The 18,380-nt window shown below is 30.9% G+C and overlaps 2 protein-coding genes across 4 annotated transcripts; both read left to right on the plus strand.

The window, feature by feature from the left end:
* Positions 1 to 6,970: 6,970 nt before the first annotated feature.
* Positions 6,971 to 7,327, plus strand: LOC114405269. Its single transcript, XM_028367877.1, has one exon. The coding sequence runs from the start codon at positions 6,971 to 6,973 to the stop codon at positions 7,325 to 7,327; it is 357 nt and encodes a 118-aa protein (XP_028223678.1).
* Positions 7,328 to 12,194: 4,867 nt separating this feature from the next.
* LOC114406943 (protein NPGR2-like) lies at positions 12,195 to 17,750 on the plus strand. 3 transcript variants are annotated; one of them, XR_003665560.1, is made up of 7 exons: positions 12,195 to 12,486; positions 12,860 to 13,144; positions 13,723 to 13,975; positions 14,735 to 15,951; positions 16,045 to 16,198; positions 16,302 to 16,391; positions 17,057 to 17,162. XR_003665560.1 is itself a non-coding variant. In XM_028369823.1 (6 exons), exons 2-6 carry the CDS (start codon positions 12,881 to 12,883, stop codon positions 17,365 to 17,367), a joined length of 2,199 nt encoding a protein of 732 aa, XP_028225624.1. In that variant the 5' UTR covers positions 12,195 to 12,486; positions 12,860 to 12,880; the 3' UTR covers positions 17,368 to 17,750. The 3 variants fall into 3 exon arrangements, 2 of the variants coding, with proteins under 2 accessions (XP_028225624.1, XP_028225625.1); XM_028369823.1 differs by lacking the exon at positions 16,302 to 16,391 and having other exon boundaries at positions 17,057 to 17,750; XM_028369824.1 differs by lacking the exon at positions 16,302 to 16,391 and having other exon boundaries at positions 16,045 to 16,137; positions 17,057 to 17,236.
* Positions 17,751 to 18,380: the final 630 nt, after the last annotated feature.

The following is an 18,380-nucleotide window of genomic DNA, read 5'->3' on the forward strand; positions in this document are numbered from 1 at the left end:
TCTTAAAAATCATATAAACAATGATTTGTGATTAAATAATAGTGCATCACCGTTAAACTTAATTTCAATGTAAGTTTCATAAAAAATGTGCATGTGGCTCATCTCTTTAGTTTCCTTTAAATTCAGCATTTTGTCCCGGTTATACGGGTATTGTTGGTGTTAGTTAATGGATTTCCATGTAACTGTGTCAATGTATGCTATGGACTATGGAGGACTTTATAATAAGATGTTATTTATTCTGTTTTTATGGATTATACAACTTCTAAGTTCTATAGAAAGAGCACGTGCACCATATCGGCAGAAATTAAGCGCGAGAGCAATAAGATGAATGACATGACCCCTTGTTTGACGTTTTGAATATCATGCCAGCTTGTATTGTATGGCTAACATCAGCACCAACAAGTAACAACCACATGCAAGATTTCTATGGATAAATTATGAACTTAATGCACCAAACCAGCCAAAATATCTAATATGGCATTTGTGATACATCAAATTTGTAATAACCAATAATCTTATCTGTCTCTATTTATTTGTGTATTTATAAATTCAAGAGAACAACAATTTTTTTTTTTTAATGATATCCTTAGTTATACTTAATTCTTAAACATTGGGTAGTTTTTTTTTACTGCATCACATTGGGTAGTTAAAAATAGATTAAATATAAAAGAATATATTAATAATATTTTTTTAGTTTGTGTTATAATTTTAAATCTTGTTGGATAAATAAAAAGAAAAATAATTCTAATTTTTTCTATAGCATCTTCCTATTAATCCTCTTGTTGAAAAAGCTTTGACACCGTTGTTTCAATAAGAACTTTTGCTTGCTTCAATTCCCTCCTCATAAATGTGAATTCTCAGATGAAACACAGCTGAGAAAATAAGTTTAAAACTAAAAGAATAATGCTGGGAATTAAGTGATTTGTAAAATTTGAACAAAAGCAATACTTCATTTAGAGGATAACTGTTACAACTAACTATATAATCAGTTGTAAGAGTATATATATACTTCCAACAGACGCACACTTTTACATGCTAGCTACGCTTCCTCAATTTTTCCTTACGTAATTGTTGTATGTCGTCAAAGTGATTCATAGCAACCCAATTACATCATGACCTTGGGCTCATATGCCACGCAGACATAGGATAACTGTACATGCAAAGAACAAATAGGTAGTAGTTTAGTTTCAACTTTCTACTACTCTGTCTCTGTCACATCCCTTCCATGCATGAGATCAATTATATTTTTGTGCATCAAATTTTCCAGAGACGATATACGGGTTAGAACTACCTTCCACACAAACATTTGTACCTTCCAAGATACCAATTCATTAGCCACCTATTCCACCCACACCCTAGCTAGCATCCTCCAGCTTTACTTACTTTTATTAATTATCCTGAGTATAGGTTCTGGCAGAGTAGTAGAAAGAATATTATAATAAGTTATGTAAATACATGTAGATAAAAGTACAACTAGATACTTAATGGACAAGTTGTTTAAACTTTAAAAAAAAAGTGATTTTCAAAAAAATGTCTTTTAAGAAGCAAATTGCTTCTAAAAAAACAGAAAATTGATTCTTAAAAAAAAAAACAGTTTAATTAGACAAATAATTAAAAAATAGAAATTTTTATTTGATTAAAAAAATTGTTAAATAAAAAAAAATTAAAACAAATAGAACTAATAGTATAAAAGAACTAAGTACTTTACACTCAAATGTGAAACAATTTTTTTTAGGGATGGTGAATGTTTCTTCTCAATTATTCATATTCTTATATAATAAATTCTGAATCTTAATTTATTTATTTTAATGTGGGGTAGCTTTTTCTTATTTTCCTTTTCATTGTATATAATAAATTCTAAATCTTAATTTATTTATTTTAGTGTGGGATAGCTACTCAGACACATTATTTCAAATATATATATATATATATTATGGATTGAAATTTGAGATCAATTGCAATGTAACAAAAAAAAAAAAAAACCTTCCGTCTAGGCAATGCATTGGGATAACGTGCATTGTTTGACTGTGATTATATATCCAACAAAAATTGTTACATTTCTTTTACTCCGATTCTTATTCTAATTTGACTATAGCTATCTTAATTGGCAACTTATTCCAATCAAATACATATTAACTACCCTAATTCTTCATTTGATCAAGAATAGTGAGCTCATTGAAGGGGAAATAGTAATATCGTCAATGATGTTACAATGAACGAAGATGGTTTGATATGCAGATTGTAGAGAGAGAAGCTTTGCCAACAAGGATTTTTTAGCGTTGAGATCTTGAATATCTTGGTGTTCATTGTAATCTTTGATGGGGTCTACCATCAATGAGTGGTGAGGTAAAGGTCTCCTACAATGCGATTCTAGATCTGAGCTTTTGCTTCTCTTTTTTCCAAATTTGAGGTTGTTGATGCATGGCTATTTGGAAGATAAGTGTCCAATTTGTGTTTGTAAATTGTAACTCAAACGACAATGGAGTTATGGAAAAAGAAAGTGAGGTGGGTGGCGTTGCAAGCTTGGCAAATTTCGAAGGGGTAAATTGGGAAAGAGAAAGAGCCAACAAGAAAAAGCATCAGCTGCGGAGGACATGATCTAAACTTTCCCCTAATTGTTGGCTTTAACATAAATGAAAATGAGACGTGTTCATTAAACAATTTTGTTGATTAGAAAATTCTAACTTGTAACTGACATTCATGGTTGAGTGAGACCAACCTATCTCAAATATTAATATATTATTAAACTAGTTTTTGTATCGTGTAACGTACAGTTTTTATAAAATATTATATAAGAATTATTTATGATATAGATTTGATAGATAAAAAATAATATAATGTTATATTGTAAAAATATGACCAACATATTTAAAAAAAACAAAGCAAGTTTAATTTTTCAAAAAAGTATCTAATAGATGAACAATCACTAAAAAATTGAAGACATTTGTCTCACTTCGATATAAAATTAATTATATAAGAATTAATATATTTATATTAATAAAATACAAAATAAACATGAATACAAAACAAACATAAAAAATATTCATGTCTCTTTCTTATTATAAACCAATCAAAAATTTGAGCTGGTCCAACTTCATTTAGTCTACTTCCACCAATCAATAAAGATAAAGAAATAGATAAAATATATGGATAAGAAAGATAAAATTAAATTCATATTAAAATTATTACAACAAAAAATTTAGAAGTACTAAAATTATAATAATCCATAATTTTCATTAAACGAAAATCCATTCATCAAGGAGAGGGGAGAAGAGAAAAAAAAAAAACCGAAAATGAGAAAGAAAACTACAACAAAGAATGAGAAAGCAATTTGAAATTTAAATTTTAAAATCTGTTTTATCTTCTCTAAAGGATTTTAGCCAAGGAAAACAAAGCTACAAGTGGTATCTTGTCAAACATGGCAAGAAAATCTGTACTCGTAGGTATCCGTCTGAATCCGTCTCGACTTTGACGGATAATACTTGAGTTGACTGGATATGGGTTTGGATTTTTTCTGATAACTAAAAGTCGGATACGGGTACGGGTATGAGATTATTAGACCCGTCCTGATCCCGAACCCAAACCCGCTCCGCCGCTTAAAATCTTTAAATTTTTTTGCATAATTTAATCAAAAGGTATAAAATTTTTATTACTAGTTAATTTTATTTTAGAACTTTTACATAATTTAATATTATTTTCTTAACCATTTTTGTAGACACACACGCTATAATAAATTTATTGATATATAAATAGTTAAAAATAAATGTTTAACAATCAATTTATTTTTTCGAAAATCAAATTTTTAATTTTTTTTTAAAAAAATATTTTTCTAATTTGAATAATTTATGGGATGAGGTCGGAAATATCCGATACCCGACGAGTACGCGGATGAGACAATAAACTTAAACCCGTAGGGTATCGGGTATGGATATGGAGATATATTGGGGAGTCGGAATAAGAAATTGGAAAGACAATACCCGTACCCATTCCACCCTATTGTCATGTCTATATCTTCTCCAAACCACATCAAGAAACCAATATTAAAAAAACTAACTAATAAAGTTTATCAGCGTTTAATCAAACACATAATTTACAACCCATAAATCAGTCTAAAACAAATTAAAAAAGCATCATATCATTTAAACAAAATGTATAAAAACTTGCAATGCATCATTCAGATAAAACATTAAAAGAAAAAAATAAATGAGTAGGAAAAGTTAGAACATCAATGCATAATAGTAATAGTGCAATAGAGAGGGAAGGAAACCCAACCTCCTAAATTTTAAAGCTTCAATATTCCACAATTTTATAGAAGCTAGATTTTTAAAAAGAAAAACTTTGAAATATAGAATATTGATGTAGATCCTTTTGAAATTTTTACTCGGATAATAATTAGTCATCAATAGTTGGTTGTCAACTTTCTAGCAAAGAAAATCAACATGCATTTTTTGTTATGAGACCATGAAAATGAAGAAAAAGAAGAGAAACAAATGGGACAATATAAAGAAAAATGAGTTTTTGACAGAAAAAAAAGAAAATCGGAAAAATCCTACCCACACCACTCGGTGGTTTTGATTCCTAGAATAAAAAACATCAAACCAAAATCATGTATCACTCCTTCTTTCCTATTCCTGAAATAGCAAACCCAAAAATCAAAAATCATGGAGTACGAGGAAAGGAGAAAATGAAAGTGACAAAGGAGGGGAAACGAAGGACAAGAAACGATCTTACCCACACCACTCTTTCTTCCTATTTCTAAAATAAATAAATAAAAACCAACAATCAAAATCGTAGAGTATAAGAGAAGGGAAAAGTGATAATGACGAAGGAGGAGGAGATGAAGGGTTAGCCACCACATAGTCTTCCGATGCTCGTAAAAATCGACAACAATGAAGGCAAAAATAATTTGTGTGAGAAGAAGAAACGATGGCTCCACAGCAGAGGAGCAGGAACATGCAAGGGTGACAGTGCGAAGGGAAAAAAGGAGAGAGACGAGAGACTGAGAAGATGAAAACTGAAGGAGAAAGGGATTTGAAATTCAAATTTCGAAATCTCTCTGATTTCAAAAGCTTTTGTGTGAATAGAGAAAACTAAAAGTGGTATGTCTTTCAAAATGTTGAGTTTTGCTGGAATGGTTGTGGGAGCAACATTTGACAAAATATGCCTCCAACAATGAGCTCCATTGTTATTATTATAGATGTCTAATGATTTTACATCTATTATTTTCTTATTCACAACTTGTTTATCGGGCCAATTTATCATGAAAAAAGGTTTGTGTAATATACTTTTGTAGATTACAAATATGCTTGATAATTCTTATTGTAAAAAAAATTAGTTAATTAGTTATGTTTCTGTTCTCTAAATATATTTACTTTTTATTTATTTTATAAAAATTATTCGTTTTAGTTTTTTCATATGACAAAATTATATGGTTTTAATTCCTCACTCATATGTTTTTAATTTCTAATGAAGAACTAAATCATAATTATAAATGAATAATTTTTTATAGATACAAAGATGAAAAAAAATTATATTTATATTTTAGAGATAAGAATATATTTAACCCAAAATTTAAATATTATTTTTTAAAAATAAATATAAATAATTATATTCTAAAATAATCTAAACTAAATAGTTGCAGAAAAGGGAAAATGTTAAATGTACATTTGACTTTTGAGATGTACTGGTTGAAGAAAGAAAGAAAGAGATAGAGAGAAGAAAAAAAATAAAAGAAGATAGATGGATTAATAAATATAAAAATGATTCAATAAAAATGAAACTGATATTAGAAAACTTGAAATATATGATATATTAAAAAAAATAGATACGATTTTGTAGATGCTGTTTTTGTATTGTTATCTAATCAAATTTAGTAATATGTATAATATTTTAATGCAAAATTTATTACATAATTTATTGAAATGAAATTTCAATTTTAATTAGAGGAAAACACAAATAACCCATAAAAATGTATCTAAAGTTTTGTACGTATAATAAGCCACAAAACAAAAATATTAATAACATACTTTTAAATACTTTTTTCTACTAAAATTTGTCAGAGAAATCACAAATTTACCCACTCTTCATTTTTTTTCAACCACTCTCACTTTTTTTTTTACCCCTTTATTTCGTCAAGAAAAAAAATCTTAAATAATCCGAATTCAATTAAAAAATAAATAAAACTTTACAAAAAAATATATTTTTTTATTAAGAATCAAACTTTAATTTCACCATACTGATGAATCACTTGGTTTCTCACTCCTCATTTAATACACTCTACTTATAATTTTACAATTTTAAATAAATTGTAGTTTATGTTAAGAAAATAGAGTGTGCATTATAAAAAAAAAAAAAAAGTGGTACTAAGTACTAACACTACCAAAAAAAAACATATCTTAGCACCGCTTGGCATAATGGCATTATTGTAATATACGCAAGTCAACAAGGGCATTTGGTTGCAATAACCAATATAAATACCACACTCCTTAGCTGCCTGATCATTCTTCTGCTCTTTAACGTTACCTCGTTAACATCGCTTCTATTCTATTCCTCTCCAATTTTCACTTTTCTTTCATTTCTCTTATTTATTTATAAATTCCCTCAAAATTAAGTGATCACACCACCACCTATACCCAGATTCCGGCAACAATCTTCATTCTCCTCCTCTTTAATTTCAACCTCATACCTCCATTATCTCCCTTTCTTTTTTAATTTTTACTTTTTGCCCTCTCACTCTCAACAATTTCCCCATACACCCATTTTTCTATTATAAAAAAAACGGCTGCTGGTCCTTATTTTTATATTTCTTAAGCCTGAAATTTTGTCATTTTTTTTAATTATGACGATGACGTGTGCAACTACTTAGTGTGTGTTTGGTTTTCTCATCCGATATCACGTTGGTACAAATACAAAATCACGTGTTCCCAAACACACACACTACTGTTAGAGAAGCATCATGAGTACCAAAACTATGCGTCCTCCCTCTCGCCGTGTGCCACTGAGCAATAGTAGCGGTTCTAAGCGGAAGGAAAGGGATCAGGCTTCCCCAAGGCCCAAATCCTCGCCCACAATTACCAAATTGCCCAGCGATAAAAGCCCAAACCCAGTGCCGACCAATATGCTCCTGGCTGGGTACTTGGCCCATGAATTCCTGACGAAAGGGACTCTGTTGGGCCGGAAAATGGGCCAGGCGCCGAGCCCGCGAAAGGAGTCGCAGCAGCAGAAGTACGATAGGTACGTAGAGCTATCACTCTTGTTGAAAACCAATGGGGCCCACCTGGGCGAAATTGTGAACCCAACCCAATTGGCCCACTTCTTAAAGTTGTGATTAAATGTATCAACATTAAAAACATAGACTTCTTAAGAACTACCCCAAAAAAGGTATCTATTATAGATTCCTAAATGAAAACGTATTGACTTCCATAGGAGAAAAAAGTAATGGGAGTGGCGAAGAAAATGAAATCTGAAATCCTTTTTTTATTTGCTTTCTTTTTTCGAAGAACTAATAAATCTGCATTAAATTTGTGGCTTTGCTTTTGCGTATGCCATTGCCATGTGGGCATCCATGCATGCAACCGCTTGTTTATATATCTCAGGCTGATGTATGATGTATCCAATGACAGGTGACTTTTAATAACTTTGATTCTTGGATTCCCATATTTCTTGTTTATAAATGTTTTATTCTTGAAGAAATTCATTGAGTTATTATTATTGTTTATTTTTTGAAGGGGTATTATTATTATTATTTTGTTCGGGTGTGTCCGCGTTTCTTTCCTCGTTATATTATATATTATTATAATTATAATTTATTAGTGAAATCCAAAACAGCAGCCTTGAGTCTTGACCACGTTTGTAAATGCGTTTAATTAATAAGTGGTGAAGAATTGGCCAACTATGAATGAAAGACAAATTAGATTGCGAGAATTATGACAAATGCTAATGAGTTTACAGTGGTTAAGAAAACAAGTATAAAAGTATTTACTAGAAAAATTATATCATATTAAGGGTCTCCTAGAGTATTGTTAAAACTTAACAGTATCGAATATGTTTCATTAAATATTTGTTATTACTTAAAAAATGCACTGCATAATTTTTGTATTCTCCATTTAATATTATTTTAAAAACTGGATCAGGACAATCATCGATTTGCCGAAAATTAGGGTAATGACCGGTTTGGTATTTTTTTAAAATTTGGTACTTTTAAGGATTATTGGAAATCGGTAAAGAACCTGTGTAAAACTGGTGTAAATCAAACCAAAACAAGTATAGAAAACTAATTTGAATTTATAATTTTTAAAATAATTATTTTGGAATAATTTAAATGATTATTTATGATTGAGGGATAATACAAAACTGTTTTATAACGTGAAACTCTTTGTATCTTCATGTCTCATAATTTTATATTATTTTATTACTTAAAATACTATATACTATTAAAAATATGAATTTAAATAATACCAATTTAATCACAATTTATTCAAAATTAAACTAATAATTTGTGAATAATTCCTTTTATTGCTTTTCAATTCGATTCTCTTTTATTGAACTTTTTTTAAAATCATTGTTATTTAGTTTATACATTTTTTTTAGAAAAAAATTCTCTTTGATTCCTTAATTCCTTAATTAATGCATTCATGAGACACTTGTATTCTTTTTTGTTACATAAAAGTTTAGGCAAATTGGATCCTTAAAGCTCACCAGGATCAAGACAACTCTCAATGTTAAATATGCGCTTATATAGGTTACAAGGTGAAAAAGTAGTTGATTGTTAGTAAAAAAACTCGAAGTTAAGCTGAAATGATTTGTAGAACATAGATTGTTCCTCCATCTACATTGATTCCATTGATGGGAGGAGCTAGCGTCCATGGAAACGAGACCTAGTCTCTCTCTAAGGCAATTCAATTCCTGTATCTATTACGTAAAGGCACTATGTATGCGACCGGCCTGTATCAATAGCTATGGCGGGAGGTAACTGTATACTGCTTGTTTACTTAGCATCAAGACTTAGTAATATATATATTTTTTTCATTATTGATTACAATTCATCATAAACTACAAAATCATAAATCAAACCCATTAAATAAGAAGTGACATCAGCAAATTTTTGCTAGTTAACAGTTACTTGACTTAAACACAGAAGCAAAGTGGCTTGTATATGTTATTGCTGTGTTTGTCTATATGCACTACTAATGTCAGGTGAAATGATGGGAAGGGGTGATTTTTTTTTTCAAAATTACTAAATGAGGGTAAAATTAAAAAATTTAAATGAATATTCAGAAAGGAATAAACTATAAGTTATTCTGAATGGAAAATCCTAAACGGTATTATGTTATTTTTTTTTATTGAAGTTGCAAAAGATTTACAACTTCAATTTTTATTTTTCTTTTCAACATGACTTTAAAATTGTAAGAATTTTTTTTCTTTTTCCATTAAAATCGTAAAATATTTTACGATTTCAATTTTTATATTTTTTAATATGACTTTAAAGTCATGGGAGTCTTTTTTATATTTTTTTAAAATATTTTTTATTTAATTATTTAACGAATTAATGTATGTTGTCTTTTTTAGTTTTATTTAATATTTTCTATATGTTTTATATTGTTTTATTTAATATTTTCTATACTTTTTGTATATTATTTTATTTAATGTATTTTATATATTTTTAGCTAATATTAAAGATTATTATTTGTTTTGTAAACTAAAAAAAACAGTGTAAAAGACTTCAATTTAAATAAAAATATTAAAATATTTATAAAGTTGACGACTAATATTATTGCTAAATAATCGTAGAATTGAATAATATAATCATAGTAACTGTTCATATAAGCAAGTTGACAATTGATATTGTTTCTACTTTTTAATTTTATGCTTGTGTTTAATTTGTATTGTTTATTTTATATTAATATATTATGCTATTTTTATTTTAACAACTATTTCTATCACTAAATCATTCTCTGTTGTTAATATTAAAATAATTTATAAAATAAAATTAATTAATACTATTGTACGAAATTATTAATTTAATTAATGATAACTCTAAAAATTATTTTTTAAATAATATTATTTGATAAATTGCAGGTTAATATTATTTGTAAATATTAGTAACAAAATATTTTAATATTTTTATTAAACAAAGTACATTTTAATATTTTATTTAAATTTAAGTTTTTTGCATTATTTTTTAATTTACAAAACAAATATAATCCTTAACATTAGTAAAAAATATAGAAAATATATTAAATAAAATAATATACAAAAAAATATATATAATATTAAATAAAACAATATAAAAAATATTAAAGAAAACATACATTAATTCATTAAATAATTTAAGTAAAAAACTATTTATGACTTTGAAGTTGTAAATAGTTTTAGATTTTTAAAAAAATAAAAAAAGTACTCCTGCAACTTTAAAGTCATTTTATAAAAAAAATTGAAGCTGTAAAGTATTTTATGACTTCAAGGAAAAAAATCCCTTGTAACTTTAAAATCGTGTTAAAAAAATTTGAAATCGTAAAGTTTTTTAGGACTTCAATAAAAAAAAAAAAACAGTAACATAGTTTATAGCTTTCAATTCACACGTCCTAGGTAACCTAGACTTATTATTTTCTGAATATTAATTTAAATTTTAGTCCACTTGGTAATTTTGAAAAAAAAAAAACCCCATTTCCGTCGTTTCGCCGCTAATGTCATTATGTCTGAACTTTGGGAGTGCAGGAAGCAACATCTAATTCATTTTCTGCATAATCCACCTACTGAGTGTTGTGCTCTGCCTCTTAGAGCTTTAATGGGGCCTGCCTATGGCCCGAGTCATTCCTTTGCAATGGGCTTATTCCCAAAATCCTTTTCAAAAACTTGTTTCATTTTATTTAGTAGGACGATACACAGTTTTTGTATGAAAAAGGTAAGTAGAGAAAATGTTATAAAACGTTAAATCGATCAAATGATTTGAAAGGAGATTAAGGGAGAGAAATACAAATTAACAGTTTTTATTCTAGTCCATCTTGACCTAAGACCACACCTAGTAGTCCTTTGCACTAACAAAAATTTCACTAACATATAAGATCGTTACAAACCAATTGGGTTGGTAAATTAAAGTTTAAGGCGACACATATAATGTGAATTGATAAGTTTATTATAGACCTTAATTGTCATTCATGTTCATGAAACTTGTAGCAATCAAGTGAGATTTTATGTAGACATGTTGTGGCTAATCATTACTTAGGAGCATGAAATTCTAGAGAGGTATATGCATAGACTCAACCATAGAGAGACATGTTTATGTTATGACCAAACTATTACCCCTATCAATGGCCAAGATAAATGAGCAACAACTAATGATGAGCCTATACTTCTACCAGTTATCAAACAAGGTATTGAGGGACTTAAAAAATTGAAAAGGAGGGAACCTAATGGAGAACCAAATCTAACCTAATGTAAATTCTCTCACACTGCCTTTAAGTTCACAGATAAGAAAAAAATAATAATAGAGGGAACCTTCAAATCAATACCAAACTTGTAAATTTTTCATTAAATCCTGTACAGTGACTACCAATTACCATATTCCTTAATCCTAATTATTTTGAATTGGAGGTATAAAACGAGATCTTAATCAGAAGCATAGAAAGTAGAAACAAGGGAGTAAAAGGCTTAATAGAGAAAAGGTCGGGCAACATCCACATCCACTACTACGGTAAAAGGATCAACAATTGATTCTGCATTAAGAATTGAAATTGAATTTATTACTTGTAAGTCAAACAAATAAAGCAAGGTAACAACGTATAACGATCATTTATATGTATAAAATCAACTTATATTACTACTATTCGAGCATAATAAGATGATTTTAAAAATATCATTGCCATCAAAGTAAAACAAAATAAATTGATGACAAAAATTGTCATTGTCCGTGAGAAAAGACTAGGATATTTAAATCGGAGAAATTTTGTCATCAAAATCTCTCTTTCCTATGTCAACTCAATTAATTAATTAGAAGAGGGTTGTTAATGGTTAGTAGGTGTTAAAGAAAGGACAAAGTATAGTTAGTGGGCGTTCCAGTGTCAGCGCACACAGCAATAAGAGCATGCCACGTGGCAGGCAACCATCTTGGCGCCTCCTCCGCAGTTATAAAAGCAGAGTGGGACCTACCATAAACAAAACGAACTTTCTACATATATGAGATTCGAACCATCTGTGAAATTCGTGTCTTCTCGCATACGCTTCCCACTTTCTCCAATCTCTCTCATAGCGAACGCAAACACACACCAGTCGCAGTTACCGAGTTTCCCATGACAAAAAAATAAATAAGAAAAGAAAATTAAAAAAAGGAAAAGCTAAAGAGGAGAAAGAAGCTTTCAATGCTTTTATTGACTCAAAGCATTCAAAGGTTCTCTTCCATCGTAGAAAACACTCTGCAATGGCGGTTACTGTTCCTGTCCCCAGCCATTCCTCAACTCTCTGCTTTTTCTCTTTCTCTATAATCATAAGGCAATTCCTTATTCTTTCTTTCTTTACCTGTTTCCTCAGCCGAATTCACCGATAAATCTATCTAGGATAATTATTGTGATTTTTATTTCTGTATTTATTGAGGATTTGTGTGTGAATTTCAATTTTGTGACGGTATTTAACTTTTATTTTAATTGGTCTGGTTGATTAATTCCGATAACTTCGCGGTCTAATCTAACCTTATAAGGATTTTTTATTATTATTTAAAACCGAATCGAATCGAACCTAAAATAGGAAACTGATCAAACTGAATTGATTATGAAATCAAAATCAGAAAATTCGGTGTGAATTAATTGAAATAAGAGTTAGGAGACTGTGGTGATTGTGGTTTTGAATCGAATTCAATGTGTGACAGTGTTGTTGCGGAGGCGGCATCATGGGGAGTAGGGCTAAGCAGGGGAGGAGATTGCAGAAGATGATGAAGTGCATGTGCCTGAGGGAGCCGTTGAAGAAAGGAGGAGAAGATGAAACGGTTCCTTCCTCGGATTCTCTTGCAATCACGGAGTTTTATTCTTCAACGGCGAGTGGGCGTTCTGGCCTCGACGGAGAAATTGAGAAGATGGGGTCGGGTTCTGGGAACATGGATGAAGCTGAATTGTCCTTGCGTGAGAGTGGCATCATGGATATCATGGACAATGAGGTTGGTTTCTTTCAAAATCCTTTGTGTTGTCCATTTTGATGATACACTGAATTGTTTAGTTTTTTATTAGTAGTTAATTAGACTAGACTTTAAATGTATGATTTGCTCTTGCTTGCTTACTCCAGAGACATCCAAGTCAGTTGATTTTTTGTTAGGTTATTCATATTTTATAAACTACTTTCAGGTTTTTCTGTGTTCACTTTTATTTGTGGATAGTTGAGAGCTCTGAGTGTCCATTCAACTGTTGGTTATTTAACGGAATGGTTCTTCTTATCTCATTTTATCATGTGTGTGCTATCAGGGAAAAATATTAGGTAGTCTCAGACCTTCAGGTACCAAAGGTCTCAGCCTAAGAATCATGTGTGACATATATGCAAGTTTTTCCGTTTAGGAGAAAGAATTAATAACACTCAATTGTGTGTCAAATGGAGATTACTTGGGACCAAGATCACCTAAGAATTTCTCGCTAACAGAACCGTGGTTACTTTCAGATCATGGCTGACGTGTGTAATTGTTTGATAATCTAATTATTGAACGTTTGGATTTGATATGATCTGCTACATGACTGAAATCTGCAGGAAGCTAGAGCTTTGTTAGGAAAAGATGAATATCAGGAAGGGAATATAGAAGCAGCTTTACGTATTTATGAGAGGATAAATATAAGCGCTGTGACTTCCAAGATGAAAATTTCCCTTGCCAAAAGCAGAGAACATCATAAGAAACATTCCCATTATTATGCTATGCCTCCGATGTCCATATACACGGTTGGATTACTGTTGGAAGCAATTTTCCTAAAAGCAAAATGTTTGCAGGTTCTGGGGAGGTTTAAAGGTACCCTCACTGCCTGTTTCTTAATAGATTTGCAGTTTGTTCTTTAACTTCAAGGAACCTGTGGCTTTTCATGCATATTTTCTTTTTGATCTGCAATTCTGCACGATGGCATGACTTGTATCTGTCATCTGCCCTGTTTTCCATTAATTAGTTTCTGTTACATGCTGTTAATTTTAACTGCTATATTTCTTCGCATTAACTATGAGTTAATGTGCAAATTTAATCATTGTCATGCACCTGCTATGCAGAGTGTTCCTCTGGAATTTCTTCCCATGGCAGTGGGGCTTATAGTAGCTTTCCAGATTAACTTGACATATTTTTTCACCCTGCATACCCCATTGGTCTGTCCCTTGAGTTGATAATTGTATTAAATAATCTTCCATTCATGTTTAAATGGAATGTTTGATTGGTCTTTGTAAAATACACAAAAAAATTGACTTCAAACAATTTTTCTACTTCTGCTTTTACTAGAAATAGAAAAAGCATCAATTTTTTGTATACCCTTGACTTGGGATTTTCTGCTTTGATTGTCACATGAGTATTTTTATACTTATGGTCAAACACCCCAGAATCTTGAATGTTAAAACTTAGGTTTTATGTAGGAAGATAAAAGAAGTTTGAATGTTGACCCAAGTTTTAAAATTTATTTTAAAGGGGACAGCTTTGGCCATTCTTCCCTTTAAGGGAAATTTTAAAATTAAGGATTTGCATAAGGAAGATAAAATGTTGTCTAACATATATTTTCAATCCTTCTTGCAGAATCTGCCCAAACTTGTAAAGTTATTCTGGACATAGTTGAGTCTTCTTTACCTGAAGGCTTGCCTCAAAACTTTGGTCACGAGGGTAAATTGCAGGAGACTTTGGGTAATGTAGTTGAGCTACTTCCAGAATTGTGGAAACTTGCTGATTCTCCCCGTGATGTTATTTTGTCTTACCGTCGTGCACTCCTTCACCAATGGAATCTTGATGCAAAAACCATAGCAAAGATTCAGAAAGAATTTGTTGTTTTTCTTCTATATAGTGGAGGGGAAGCAATCCCTTCAAATCTTCGTTCCCATATGGACAGCTCGTTTGTACCCAGAAACAACTTAGAAGAGGCTATACTTCTTTTAATGATTTTGCTGAGAAAAATATCTCTAAATAAAATTGAATGGGATCCGTCAATTTTGGATCACCTTTCGTTTGCTCTATCTGTTTCAGGGGATTTGACAACTTTAGCCCATCAATGGGAAGAATTACTCCCTGGGACTATCAATCGAAGAGAAAGATACCATGCCTTATCTCTTTGTTATTATGGCGCAGGTAATGACTTGGTAGCACTGAATCTTCTTAGGAAATTGTTGAGTAGTAGAGAGGGCCCAAAACATGTTCCTTCTTTGTTAATGGCTTCTAAGATTTGTAGTGAGAACCCTGATCTTGCAAAAGATGGGGCAAGCTTAGCTCGCAAAGTGCTTGAGAACTTGGATGGAAGATGTGATCGGTTGGAAAGTCTTTCCAGTTGCTTACTTGGTGTTTCACTTTCAGCACACTCAAAAATTGATATTTCTAATTCTGAGAGGGTTGAGAAACAATCTGAGGCACTTCATTCTCTGGAAACTGCAAGCAAAGTGACCAAAATGAGTAACCCCCTTGTAATATACTACTTGAGCTTAGAATGTGCAGAGCAAAGGAAGTTGGATGCTGCACTTCATTATGCAAAATGCTTTCTAAACTTAGAAGTTGGGTCTAACATTAAAGGATGGTTATTGTTAGCCCGGATATTATCAGCTCAAAAACAGTTTTTGGACGCTGAATCTATTGTCAATGAAGCTTTGAATCAGACTGGAATATGGGATCAAGGAGAGTTACTGCGAACAAAAGCTAAACTACAAATAGCACAGGGCCAGTTGAAGAGTGCCATTGAAACATATACTCAGCTTCTTGCTATTCTCCTAGTTCAGAGAAAAACTTTTGGTTCAAAGAAGAAGCTGTATAAGGTTTGTTGGTTTTAATGCTGATTGATTTATAATACAGAGGAGACATTGCTTGTTTTTCTGCTTACCTCTTTTTTCTCATACTTTTTGTAACAGGACTACATAGATCATGCTAGGAGCATGGAAGTTGAAATATGGCATGATCTTGCTTTTGTGTACATAAGTCTGTCACGGTGGCATGATGCAGAGGTGTGTCTTTCGAAATCTAAGGCCATCAAACTATACTCTGCTTCTAGATGTCATGCAATAGGTAATTAATATGTTTTATCTTTGAGTTTTATGATTTTTGGAAAGGACATCAATGGAAACAACTTGCAGATATTGTCTAATTCTTAATAGTATCCTTTATTTAGAGCAAGCTATGTAACAAGTTAGATGCAGTGAGGTGTCAAGAGATCACAGAGCTTGGGTGTGAAGCAAAGCATGCCTTATTAAACAAATGCGTAGGTCTACCATACTCCAAATTTTCAGACTATGATGACAAAACAAACTAGACTATGCTTAATTCACAACTAAAACATAATTCAAAATTTATTAATAGCCCTTCGGCAAAAGTTGCAGATGTGCACCCAGTGGCATCTTTAAAACACACATGCTCAGTGGTGCTTTAAATAGTAAGTAATAAAGCATGAAGTTATTCTGGTTGAATTGTTAATGGATAATATTTGGCAACGGTTGGTGTTATTGGATATTTGAGAGTACTGTTTGATTAGTTATATGTTCCGGCCTATCTGTATTCTCATTCACTTCCAGCCTGAATCAGGGGGATCCTTAATAAAATAGTTTCGATAGGATTTATTTTTTGTCATGTTTTCACTATTGAATTTCATGAAGATGGAAGACTTTTTAGTTTTTACACTGATAAACCTTTCATGCTTGTAATCATTAATCGGATGAGTGAGTGTACTGATGCGTGTGAGAACAGAGTTTAGTAGGTCATTTAAAGAAGGCTTTGGAGCCCTTTTTACGTATCTTGCCGAAAACTTTTTAGTGGGCTTTGGTTGCGTTGCTTATACTGTTATCTGCTTCATTTTACCATTAAGCAGTAAATTTAATTTTAGTTACTTTCACATTTGCATATAATGGGTTTTTTTTTTTCATTTCACAGGTACAATGCACGAAGCAAAGGGCCTTTACAAAGAGGCTTTAAAAGCTTTTCGTGATGCTTTGAACATTGATCCTGGACATGTCCCTAGCTTGATCTCTGCTGCGGTTGTTCTTAGATGGTGCAGTAATCGATCAAATCCTGCTATCAGAAGCTTTCTGATGGATGCACTACGGCATGACAGATTTAATGCTTCTGCTTGGTATAATCTTGGTATTTTTCACAAGGATGAGGGTACAATTCTAGAAGCTGCAGAATGTTTTGAGACAGCAAACTCTCTTGAAGAATCCGCTCCGGTTGAACCCTTCAGATGACTGACTCTGCAAGCATTTTGGTTATTCAATCTGACGCTTTTGATGATGATGATGATATATATATATATATATATATATATATATATATATATATATATATATATATATATCATGTATCAACAACACTTTCCCTAACACTCTTTGTGACATACATCTCCTGTTAGTTAAAAGTCCGGTGAGTTTCATTTTCTATTTGGTGGGTCTTGTTCACAAATTAGTAGGATCCACCTAAATTTTAAGCAATAGAAGAATGTGTTAAAAAAGAGTGTTAGTGAATGTGTTACTGACACTCATTGTTCATGTATAATTTCCATGTGTACCTGACGACGGTATAAGGTCAATAAGAAAAGCATGCTTCATGATTTGGTTTTTCTTGTTTGTAACTGTGAGCTGCTGCTTTTTTTGTCCTCCTCTCTTAGTTCTCGCTAAAGGTTGAACAATTAGCACTGTCTTAAAAAATATTTTAAATAAAATTAGCATTAAATACAATGGAATGCATCCAATTAAATTAAAATAAAATGTAAAAATGTGTTTTACTATTCATTTTCCACTTTATTTCTATACAAATGAACACATCCTAAAGGTAATATGTACCCAAACAACCCATCAAAACTGTACAAGAACAGGGGATGACGTGTTCCTGATGGATTAGACTCCACTTTTGAAAGAAAAATATTGTAAAAAAGTGTTCACGATCCAATTCAACATATTTGTTAAAATATAAGTGTGAGTTGAAATCTTACATGAAAAAGTTGAACAATATATAAATAAAGATCCATAAATTTGAATCATAAGATTTTAAATTAAAATATAATCTTAAGTTTATTTATGTGATTGTTTATAACTTATTAGTATAAATCTCTTTGTTTTATTTCCTCGGCTATACAACAATTTCTATTATTATTAATATTCTGTGTCATACACTGTCTAGTACCAGTTTCAACCAAAGTATGTAATAAGGGCACGATAAAATAAAAAACTTACAAGTGAAGTTTAGAATTGGAATTTAACCT

This window comes from Glycine soja, chromosome 3 (genome assembly GCF_004193775.1).
Source record: "Glycine soja cultivar W05 chromosome 3, ASM419377v2, whole genome shotgun sequence".
NCBI lineage: Eukaryota > Viridiplantae > Streptophyta > Magnoliopsida > Fabales > Fabaceae > Glycine > Glycine soja.

Excerpts from the sequence above, each read along its gene's own strand:
- LOC114405269 (XM_028367877.1), top strand. The coding sequence starts at position 6,971 with ATGCGTCCTCCCTCTCGCCGTGTGCCACTGAGCAATAGTAGCGGTTCT.
- LOC114406943 (XM_028369823.1), top strand. The coding sequence starts at position 12,881 with ATGGGGAGTAGGGCTAAGCAGGGGAGGAGATTGCAGAAGATGATGAAG. Across the intron at positions 15,952-16,044 it reads CAAAGAAGAAGCTGTATAAG|GACTACATAGATCATGCTAG; the intron begins GTTTGTTGGTTT and ends TTTTTGTAACAG. Across the intron at positions 16,199-17,056 it reads TTCTAGATGTCATGCAATAG|GTACAATGCACGAAGCAAAG; the intron begins GTAATTAATATG and ends TTCATTTCACAG.